The sequence below is a fragment of the Phascolarctos cinereus genome, unplaced genomic scaffold (assembly GCF_003287225.1).
Source record: "Phascolarctos cinereus isolate Bilbo 61053 unplaced genomic scaffold, phaCin_HiC Scaffold_726;HRSCAF=1367, whole genome shotgun sequence".
In the NCBI taxonomy this organism is placed as follows: Eukaryota; Metazoa; Chordata; class Mammalia; order Diprotodontia; family Phascolarctidae; genus Phascolarctos; species Phascolarctos cinereus.
Genome location: NW_027556098.1, coordinates 282,498,775 through 282,510,878, shown reverse-complemented (window position 1 = coordinate 282,510,878; position 12,104 = coordinate 282,498,775). Strand labels below are relative to the sequence as shown.

At 37.0% G+C, this 12,104-nt stretch overlaps 1 protein-coding gene across 11 annotated transcripts in view; it reads right to left on the bottom strand.

Annotated features, from left to right (window-relative positions):
* DEUP1 (deuterosome assembly protein 1) overlaps nucleotides 1–12,104 on the bottom strand; it is a 148,941-nt gene that overhangs the window by 75,746 nt on the left and 61,091 nt on the right. For 8 of the 11 annotated variants that reach the window (XM_021000728.2, XM_021000726.2, XM_078147139.1 and 5 more), the window contains 2 exons: nucleotides 6,265–6,378; nucleotides 4,632–4,883 (listed from right to left, as the gene is read on the bottom strand). In XM_021000728.2, the coding sequence (XP_020856387.1) occupies nucleotides 4,632–4,883; nucleotides 6,265–6,378 (366 nt within the window). The remainder of the gene's footprint in view (nucleotides 1–4,631; nucleotides 4,884–6,264; nucleotides 6,379–12,104) is intronic. The other 3 variants (XM_021000730.2, XM_021000731.2, XM_021000725.2) reach the window with 1 other exon arrangement.

The following is a 12,104-nucleotide window of genomic DNA, read 5'->3' as shown; positions in this document are numbered from 1 at the left end:
TGGACTACCTGAAAGCCATGATCAAAGAAAGAGCCTAGAACATTATATTTCAAATTATCAAGGAAAACTACCACAGTATTGTAGATCCAGAGGGTAAAATAGAAATTGAAAGAATACAGTAACTACCTCCAAAAAGAGATCCCAATGAAAACTCCCAGGAATATTATAGCCAAATTCCAGAGCTTCCAGGTCAAAGAGAAAATACTTCAAGCAGCAAGAAAGAAATAATTCAAATATCATGGAGCCACAGTGAGGGTCACACAAGATTTAGTGGTTTCCATATTAAGGAATGGAGGGCTTAGAATATGATATTCCAGAAAGCAAAGGAATAGAATTAGAACCAAGAATAACCTAACTAGCAAAACTGAGTATAATCCTTTGGGGGGAAATGGACATTTAATAAAATAGAGGACTTGCAAGCATTCCTGATGAAAATACCAGAGCCAAATAGAAAATGTGACATTCAAACACAAGACTTAAGAGAAGAATAAAAAGGTAAACAAGAAAGAGTAATAAGACAGGTCTCAATAAAGTTAAACTGTTTATGTTTCTATAAGGGAAGATGACACCTGTAACTCCTAAGAACTTAATCATTATTAGAACAATTGAAAGGAATTTACATAGATAGAAGGCATGGGTATGAGTTGATTATGTTGGAATGCTTTCTAAGCAAAAAAATGAAGTGAGAAAGAGGGATGTACTGGGAAAAGGAGGAAAGAAGAGGTAGAATGGGGGAAATTTCCTCACATAAAATAAGAGGAAGAGCTTTTACAGTGGATGTGGACAATGGGACTGGGATTGGTGGGCAACACTTGAACCTCAGTCTCATTGAGATTGGTTCTAAAAGGGAAGAATATATACAGACTCAGTTGTACATAGAAATGTAATCTACCCTATAGGGGAAGGGGAAAGGGATAAGAGAAAGAGGGTGGAGATTATAAAACAGAGGGCAGATTAGGGAGGGAATCATTAGAAGCAAAATATACTTTTGAGGAGGAACTGGATAAAAAGACAGAGAAGAAGAAACATAAGAAAATCAGATGGAGAGAAACACAGTCAGTAATCATAACTGTAAATGGGAATGAGCTTACTCATAAAATGGAAGCAGATAGCAGACTGTAATTAGAAACCAGAATCTAACAATATGTTGTTTACAAAGGACAAACCTGAAGCAGAAACACACACAGAGTTAAAATAAAGGTCTGGAGCAGAATCTAATAGGCTTCAGCTGAAGTAAGCAAGGCAGGGGTAGCAATCATGATCTCAGACAAAGCAAAAGTGAAAATAAATAGACATAATTAAAAGGGATAATCAGGGAGACTACATTTTGCTAAAAGGTACCATAGACAATGAAGTAATATAATTTTTTAAAAAGTTTCTCTGATAAAGGCCTCATCTCCAAATATATACTGAGTATAGAACTGAGTCAAATTTATAAAAATAAATGACAAATTGATAAATAATCAAAGGATATAACAGTTTCCAGAAGAAGAAATCAAAGTTATTTATAATCATATGAAAAAATGCTTTAAAATCACTGTTGATGAGAGAAATGCAAATTAAAACAACTCTGAGGTACCACCTCATACCTATCAGCAATGACAGATGCTGGAGGACATAAGGGAAAAATAGGTGCACTAGTGAACTAATGGTGTCCAATCATTCTGGAAAATCATTTGGAACTAGGCCCAAAAGGCTTTGATAATACAACAATACTGCCACTAGGTCTGTACCCCAAAGAGATCAAAGAAAAAGGAAAAGCACCTATCTCCACAAAAATATTTATAGCAGCTCTTTTTGTGGTGGCTAAGAGTTGGAAATCAAAAGGATGCTCATCAATTAGAGAATGGCTGAACAAATTGGCATATGATTGTGATGGAGTACTATTGTGCTGTAAGAAATGATGTGGGGAGTGGTTTCAGAAAAACATGACAAGAACAATATGAAATGATGTGAAGTGAGGTGAGAACTGGGAGGTCACTGTGCACAGTAACAATAATTTCATAATGATGATCAATTGTAAAAGACTTGGCTACTCTGATTAATACAATGATTCAGGACAGTTCCAAAGGACTCTTGATGAAAAAAATTTATCTACCTCCAGAGAGAGAACTGATGAACTCTGAGTGCAAATTGAAATATAATTCTCTCATTTCCTTTATTTTTCTTGCTTTTAAAAAATATGGCTAATATGGAAATGTTTTCCATGATTTCACATGTATAATTGATATCATAATGCTTGCCTTATCAGTGAGGAAGGGGGGATGGAAGCAAAGGAGAGAATTTGAAACTCAAAATTTAAAAAGAATAGAATGTTAAAAAAAAAAGAAGAAATTAACTTAATTTGCCTGGTAGATAACATGGAGATCAATAATCTTAAAATTCGGGGCAGCCTCAGACATTTGATATTTACTGGCTGTGTGATCCTGAGCAAGTCACTTAAAAAGAAAAAAAAGAAAGATTGCCACACCAAAAAAAACAAAAAAATCTTAAAATTCTACATAAAAACCCCAGTTCTAAGTATTTGAATGTCATTCGTTGTGGATCTACACTGAGGATGACCAAAAAGTAGGCATAAAAAGTATGTAAACTTTAGGGGGTGGAGCCAAGATGGCACAGTAAAAGCAGTGACTTGCTTGAGCTCTCCCCCAAACCCCTCCAAATGCCTGTAAAAAATGTCTCTAAACAAATTCTAGAGCAGCAGCACCCATAAAAAGACAAGAGGGAAACAAATTTCCAGCCCAAGACAACCTGGATGGTTGATTGGAAAGGTCTGTTGCACCAGGCTAGGAGAGGAGTGAAGTTCAGCATGGGCCACACCAAAAAAGATGGGGCCTCAGCAAACCTGGAGCCTCAGGGGACTGAATAAAGGCGAACTGTAGCTGTGGTGGTTTCCAGACTTCCCAACCCACAAATGCCAAAGACAGCTTAGAAGGTCAGTTGGAAAGGTTTGTGAACAGGGTATGAAAGGAGGGTCTGGCCCCAGTCCTGGCACAGCCCCGGGCTGTGGCTGCTTCCAGAGCTCTTGGCCCACAGACAGAAGGGGGATCAAGTGGCTGATCAGAGAGGCAGAGAGGGATTGCAGGGATCTCTTTGCTGGTGCTAAGGCAGGATTCTCTTGCTTTGCTCACGCTTGGATCTGGGTCACAGTTCTGGTTGCCAGTCCTGGGCTGAGGAGGAGCATTGGTGTGGTGGAGCTTGTGGTGGCAGTGAAAAGGGAATTGTCCTCACAGTGCCAAGGCAGAAAAGAGTGCTTATGGTCACTCATAGACCAGAGCACAGGCCAGGAAAGGAGTAAACACCTTGCCTTTGATCATACCACCTTGCAAGAACTGAAAATTTACAGCTCCCTAGAAGTATCTCTGAAAACAGCTGCACAAAGCCCCCAAAGCCTGGGACAGAACATTCTCCACACTGAAGCAGACCCCTACATTAACGAAGAGTTGGCTGGGATCATGAGCAAACAGCACAAAAAATGTCAGACCGTACAATCTTACTTTGGTGACAAAAAAGATCAAAACATACAACCAGAAGAAGACAACAAAGTCAAAGCTTTCAAGAAATATATGAATCAGGGGGCAGTTAGGTGGTGCAGTGGATAGAGCACTGGCCCTAAAGTCAGGAGGACCTGAGTTCAAATTTGGCCTCAGATCAAACACTTGACACTTACTAGCTGTGTGACCCTGGGCAAGTCACTTAACCCCAACTGCCTAAAAAGAAAAAAAACAGCAAAAAAAAAAAAGAAAGAAAAATATGAATCGGTCTCAGGCCATGGAAGAGCTCAAAAAGAATTTTGAGAAGCAAGTAAGAGAAGTAGAGGGAAAACTGGAAAGAGAAATGAGAGTGATGCCAAGAAAATCATGAAAAACAAGTCAGCAGCTTGCTAAAAATACTGAAAATAACACCTTAAAAAATAGCCTAACTCAAATGGCAAAAGAGGTCCAAAAAGCCAATGAGGAAAAGAATGCCTTCAAAAGCAGAGTTGGCCAAATGGAAAAGCAAGTCCAAAAGCTCACTGAAGAAAAGATTTCTTTAAAAATTAGAATGGAGCAAAAGTATGTAAACTTTAAAAGGGTAATGACTACAGAAGCAAAAATATTATTCTGAGTATTATTTTCTAAATAGATCAAGAGTACTGCATATTGTTTTGAGTCTAGACACTGTTTCCCCCCTTTCAGGAATAGAGATTTATCCAATTTTAATGTAAAAGTGAGGGGCAGTGTGGTGCAGTGTCTAAAGTGCTGTCCTTGCCAAACTGGGTTACTCATTCTTCTTTGAAAATGTCATCTTTCCCATCTCTGTGCCTTCTTTTTCATACTGTTTCTGCCTGAGATTAGGAAAGATTTACTAATAATCTGAGCTGCCCCAAAGTAGATTTGAGAGGTAATAGGTTCCTCTTTCCATGCTCAAGCATAGGTTCCATGACCACATGCCTACATATTGATGTGGAACAGATTCTTGGTCAGGTATGGGTTGGACTAGATGACCTCTCAGTTGTGTATAGACATCACACATATATACACATACTTTCTAAAAGTAGCCTCCCAACCTTTGTTTCTGATTTTGTTGAGGTCACCATTTATTTAGTTTTTAGTTAATATGAGTTAAAACAAAAACATTCATTTCTTCACCTGGCACTGTCTTTGGTACATTTTCAGTTCTTGTAGGAGCTTCTGATTTTCATCTTGTAATTTATTCCTACTTATTGCTATTTCACTCACAGCTGACTTCAGTTTTTCAATAATGAATTCATCTCTTTCAACAGTATCACTACTAATATCTGGTTCACAGGTCAACCGAGCAATTTCAGGGTTGTTAAGACTGGCATCTTCTAGGCATTGCTTCTTCCCATTTAGTTGAGATTGGTAACTTTGTGCCTGTTTCTGAAAGACAGGAAAAAGTATAGAAATTAAAAAACTTCTTTAGACCAACAAAAGTATCAGGAATACCAAAAAAATTAGAAAAAATAATCTGTTATTGTTTAAAAGGTAGTCTTCATCTCTCTACTGTCTCTCCCCCCTTCTCCTTTCTTTTGATACTTTGTTCCCTTAATTATCCCCTCACTCTTCAACCTTTCCCTTTCAATTGTTTCCTTCTTCTCTCCTTTAAATATTTATGTTTCTCCATCTTAAAAAAAAAACAACAAACAAATCTTCATTTGGCTCTGCTAACTACTCTACCCATTATCCAATTTCTGTTCTTGTTTTCACCAATAAATTTCTTAAATAACTGGCCTACTCCACAGGGCTTATTTTCTCACCACTCATTGTTTCTTCTGCACTCTAAGCAGGTCACCAGTGACTTTCTAATAGAACCTTTAAATCTAGTAAAGTCCACCATCTCCTTAACCTTCCTGCAACATAGGAAGCAGTTTATCACCCCTTTTCGAAATTCTCTCTTGGACCTCATGGTTTTCTATCATTCAGGATCTGAAAAGTCTTCTGTCTCCCATTGCCTTCCCACCCACTTAATGGAGCTATTCTTTAAGGTCTGGTCCTTGGCAGTCTGCCTTTCTCTCTTTAGACTTGTTTACTCAGAGATCTCATATATCATGATAGATTCAAATATCACCTTTATGAGAATGATTCTAAATTTTATATCCACAGCCCTGACATCTCCAATCCCACCTGCTTTCTGGACTTTTCCACCGGGGTGTCTTAATTTGCCCTATCAAAAATAAAATTTCTCATCCTCTAACACCCTATCCCAAGACAGAATATATAGCCAAATCAATTCTTCTTCAAAAATGCTTTCTTTCTCTTAATGGTGCCAACTGGATAACTTCCTCCAGTTACCTGAGCTTAAAACTTGGAGTCATCCATTGACTTCTCTTCCTCTCTCCTCTTCAATATCTAATATATCACCACATTCCAATTTCATTTTTTGAAATGTTTCTTTCAAAATGTTACTTTGCATTCCCATTGCCATATTATTTTCTCATTACATTTTCTTGACTTCTGAGTCAAAAGAAATGGGAAAATATCTCAAAGAGTACTGGGCCTTTTTATGTCCTAGGAATTTCTGACACATGAGTTACATAGAGAATAGACAGTAGAATGTGATTTTATTGGTATAGGAAACTCCCGAATAAGGAAACTCCCTCTACCAATGCAGGTCAGTACCTTCTTTGTAAATTAGATTTAGAGAGTAGCAAAGAGAAGTGGTATCCAACTCAATGAATTGATTACATCCTAGGTAGTAAATGATAGCAATGTTTTAATCTTTAATGTTTTTTAATTCAGAAGATCTGCTTAAATATTGTACCTGAAATTGATTACACTTCTCAGATAACAATTTTTGTTGGGCATCTAAAGAAACCAGATGGTTCTGATACAGTATTTCTTGCTTGTCCCATTCTCTTGATTTTGCTCTAAATTCCTTTGAAAAAATAAGGAATAACAGAAGTTTGGTGAAATGATTAACTGGAGGCAAAATGTACAATGACTCATTCTGTCATTACAATTCTACTTTCCAAAAAGTAAAACCTTTTCTCTTTCTCATCAAAAATTTTCACTGCTTCCTCACTGTCTACTGAAAAAAGTATGCCATTTAATTATTATTTACACTATTTAAATTATATTATTTCCTTTCATAAACCCAATGCTCCATTCCCCAAATATATCCTATCCTTTCCTACCTCTATGTCTTTGTTCATTCCATTTCATAATCTCAGAATCCACCCCACACACACACCAATCTTCTGCCCACTGATAAAATTTATCTTCAAAGCCCAGCATCGGCTACAACTTTCTTCATGAAACCTCCCCCGATTACTCTAGCCAAAAGTGCTTATTTCCTTATTAACATTGTAGAACTTTGTTCCACTCTTTTGCACTAGTTACTTCTATTTCAAACTGTCATTATTTGTGTATCTAAGGAAGACATGATTCACCTTTCCCTTACGTCAATATATCTATATATCTTATTTTACCAATTAGATAAAAATTAATTAAGGATAGCAACCATATCTCATTTATTTTTGTGTCATAGTATTGAGCAAAATAAGTGCTTAATAATTTTTAATTGTATGCGACTTATTTGCTTTATCACCCATGAGTTAAAGAAAGCATAGATGATACTTCTCTACCTTCAGTCATTATCAGATCTCTCTTTTTGTGTTTGTAGGAAAAAAGCCAACACCCACTGGATCTGAAATCCAGTGAAATCCCATTCAATTAAATCCATACATAAAAATGTTTTAAACATGTAACTTTTTGAAATCATCAAAAAATCTCTCTGGGTAATATGCCAGTTACCAATAATTCAATAAAAATTTTTATGGAAAATATGTAGCAAAAACAAACAAAATTTTATTGAGAAAAATTCATCAAGTATTAGCATTTGTTCAAATAGTAAGATTACCACTTTAATTCACTTTTTTTGTACTTACATAATATTAGTAATATGGTGAATACATACAAATAACAAAATCTGAATTAATAGCAATGCTTTTATTTACATACCAATTTAACCATTTTCCTACCTTCTAAAATTTGCATAAATTGACAATTCTTTTTTAAAATTTATTTATTTATTTTCAGTTTTCAACATTCATTTCCATAAGATTTTGAGTTCTAAATTTTCTGCTCTTTCCTCCTCTTCCACCTCACCAAGATTGCATGCAGCTTGACATAGGCTATACATATTCATTCATAGTAAACATATTCACATTAGTCATGTTGTAAAGAAGAATTAGAACCAATGGGAAAAACCACAAGAAAGAAGAAACAAAATAACAACAACAAAAAAAGAGAGAGCAAAAGCATGCTTCCATCTGCATTCAGACACCATAGTTCTTTTTCTGGATGTTGATAGCATTTTCCGTCATGAGTCTTTTGGAGTTGTCTTAGACCCTTGCACTGTTGAGAAGAGCTAAATTTATCAAAGTTAGTCATCGCACAGTGTGGCTGTTACTGTGTACAATGTTCTCCTAATTCTGCTCACTTCACTCAGCATCAGTTTATGTAATACATCTTTCCAGGTTTTTCTGAAATCTGCCTGCTCATCATTTCTTATGGAACAATAGTATTCCATCACATTCAAATACTACAATTTGTTCAGCCATTCCCCGATTGATGGGCATCCCCTCAATTTCCAATTCTTGACCACTACAAAAAGAGCTGCTAGACTTTTTTTGTAGATGTGGGTCTTTTTCCCATTTCTATGATCTCTTTGGGATATAGACCTAGAAGTGGCATTGCTGGGTTCAAAGGGTATGCACAATTTTATAGCTCCTTGGGCAAAGTTCCAAATTGCTCTCCACAATGATTGGATGAGTTCACAACTCCACCAATAATGCATCAGTGTTCCAATTTTCCCACATCTTCTCAATCCATTGTTTACTAATGGGATATGTCACATTGTCTTCTTTTTTTTTTAATTCTTTGGGTTTTGTTTTATTATTTCTTGACATCTATGAGACATCTTTTGTTAGCTTCTACTTGTTAAATTGACAATTTCAAACAATACAATTTATCATTCCTTTCCCTTACACCATAAGCACTTCCAGAGACACAAAATTAAAAGTAATATTGACTTTACAAAGTGAGATGCTATATAAAGAGTGAAATGTCTATGAATTCACCCCAAAATCTGATATTCAAATTATTAATGAGTTCTATACCTTTCTCATCTCAAATTATTTTTCTTCACCCCTATTAGGCCAGTCTTCTTGCTGTCTCTTCCCACACAATGCTAGGTCTATTGACTGGATCACTAGATTTTCTTCTGAGGTGTAAAGATTTTTGAGATCACGTTATAGATGAGGAACACCTCAGAAAAGTTAGGTTCTTGGAATCCTAGCTTTGGAGCTGGAAAGGACCTTTGAGGACTAACATTCTCATTTTATAGATTCAGAAAGTGAGATTCAGACTGATTAAATGACTTTCCCAAAGTCACACAGATAATAGTGGCAGAAGTGGGATTTGAACTTAGGTCCTCTGACTCTCCATTGTATTACATTGCTTCTGTGGCACATTAAGTTTATATACAAGGAATATATTACACTTACTCCATCAATGGGCACTGACTGGCTATCCTCTATCAGTAATACTAATAGAGCATAGTATAGATAATAATACTAATAGAGTAACTCCATGGGCATTAGCATATATCAAGCTGTCATTGGTTGAATGTTTCAACCTTCCACTTCTATGGTGCTCCATCTGTCAATTCTATACTCTCTGTATCCTCAGAGGAGAAGGAAGGGGAGGGAAGGAGAGAAAGGGGGAAGAGAAAAGGATTGGGTTTGAGTTTTAAATGTCAGGTTACAATGTCTAGAGAAAGTTAGTGTCTTCTACCACTATTTAAAGATGAGAAAAGATACTAAAGTAGATTCAGATGAAAGAGGGATGTCATTTCCTATAATAATGGAAGGCTGGCTACTATCATATCATGAGGCTACTTTTGCAGTGAAACCACTTTTGCAAACACAGCTTGCTTCATGAGCCTATGTGCAACTTATACCAATTCCTTCAGACTGGCAGCGCAAGGAGGAAGACGGTTTCTATAGTGCCAGTGGAACTCTAATGAAGCAGTCCTGGAATATTTCCATAGGTATGCAGTCTAGGCTTACTGAATTACTAAATCATCATTAGTTCACCCTTCAGATGAACCGACTCTGGAGCAGGTACCCAGCGTAGCTGTAGTACATAAGACTTCCAGGGAAGTGAGGAGAGGGGAAGAGTCATAAACAGACAACACATTACATTTTCTTCCTGGTTGTGAAATGCAATCTCCATGTGTCAGAATTGTGGCATAATTACTAGCAACAAAACATTCTGGTTATTTCCCTTGCTTCTGTGAGTCCAGTGAATGTACTTGGTTACCATGTTGACACAAATACTTCAGAGAGGTAAAGGAAAATGAGGATTGAAAAAAGAGACATTTGAGTTAGTTATTAGAAGAGCCATTTGTAGGGGCAGCTAGGTGGTGCAGTGGATAGAGCTCCGGCCTTGGAGTCAGGAGGACCTGAGTTCAAATCAGATCTCCGACACTTGACATTTAATAGCTGTGTGACCTTGGGCAAGTCACTTAACCCCATTGCCTCACCAAAAAAAAAAAGAAGGGCCATTTATGATCTTAGAACACCACTGCAATAGAGTAATGGGTACAGAAATTAGACTTTAAGGGTCTGAGGAACAAAGGGGTATCTAAGAAATGGAGGTTTAAGCAACCTTCAATGGAGCCAAGATGACAGACAAGAGGCAGGAAACTCACTTGAGCTCTCTCCCAAACACCTCTCGAAACACCTTTAAATAATGCCTCAAAACAAATTCTGGAGCAGCAGAACAATTTTCCAGCCCAAGACAATTGAAAAGGTCTGTTGCACCAGAATGAGAGTGGAGAGCAGTCCAGCACAGGTTGTGTCTTGGGGGCAACTGAATCAGTGGTGGCAGTGGCAGTTTCTAGACCTCTCGGCCCTCAGATGATAAGGGGGTCAAACAACTGGTCAGAAGGAGGTTTCAGAGGTCCCTTTGCTGGTACTGGGAGCAGGACTCTGTTGCTTTGCCCATACTTGGAGCTGGGTTGCAGTCCTGGGAATGGTTACAGTTGTATTACCTAATGCAAATGAGCTTTTACAATGGAGGGAAATATAGTGGAGGTGGGGGGGGGGAGGGGGCATGTGAACCTTTCATAGGAATTGGCTAAAAGAGAGAATAACATACATACTCAATTGGGTACAGAAATCTTATCTTATTGTACAGGAAAGTAGGAGGGAAGGAGAAAAGAGAAGGAACAGAGCTGATAGAAAGGATGGCAGATAGGGGAAGTAAAAGTCAGAAGCAAAACATTTTTGAGAATGGACAAGATGATAGGAGAGAGAGAGTAGGATAAACAGGGGGGAATAGGATAGAGGGAAACATGTAATAGTAATCAGAATTGGGGGAAATTTTACAGCAAGTTTCCCTGATAAAGACCTAATATCTCAAATATGTAGAGAACTGAGTCAAATTTATAGAAATAAGAGTCATTCCTCAACTGATAAATGGGCAAAGAACATGAACAGGCAGTTTTCAGATAAAGTAATCAAAGCTATCTATAGGTATAGAAAAAAATGCTATAAATAACTCTTGATTAGAGAAATACAACTTAAAACAACTCTGAGCTACCTACCACCCCACACCTACTAGATTGGCTAATATGACAGAAAAGGGAAATTACAAATGTCAGAAGAGACGTAGAAAAATTGAGACACAAATGCACTGTTGGTGGAGTTGTCAACTGATTCAACCATCGTATAGGGCAATTTGGAACTATGCCCAAAGGGCTATAAACCATGCATACCCTTTGACCAAAAACTATGCATACCTTTGTCCAAGCAATACCATTACTAGGTCTGTATCTCAGAGAGATAAAAAACAAAAATATGTCCAAAAATTTTTATGGCAGCTCTTTCAGTTGTGGCAAAGAATTGAAAGCTGAAGGGATGTCCAACAATTGGGGGCTGGCTGAACAAGTTCTTCTATGTGACTGTGACGGAATACTATTGTGCTATAAGAAATGACAAGCAGGAAGCTCTCAGAAAAACCAGAAAAGACTAACATGAACTGATGCAAAGTGAAATGAGCAGAACCAGGAAAACATTGTATATAGTAACATATAGTATACAGCAACATTGTATGATGATTAACTGTTAATGACTTTGCTATTCTCAGCAATGCCAATGATTCAAGATAATTCTGAAAAAAGTTATCCATTTCCAAAGACAGAACTGATGGAGTTTGAATGCATATTGAAGCATACTTTTTCTTTATTTTTTCTTGCTTTTTTTTTTTTGGTTTGTGTTTTCTTTCACAACATGACTAATGTGGAAACATGTTTTGCATGGCTGAACATATATAACCTATATAAAATTGTTTGCCTTCTCAATGGTGGAGGGGAGGAGTAAGAGAGGGAGGGAGAGAATCTAGAACTCAGAATGTTTTTTCAAGATGAATGTTAAAAATTATTTTTACATGAAACTGGGGAAAAATAAAACATTTTTAAGAGTCACCAAAGAAGGGAAAGAGTCAGATGGGACAGTAACTATGTGAGATAGAAGGGCAAAGCACTTTTTAAGAACTGAGGCACAATAAGCATACTTGCGATTTCAATCATTTGAT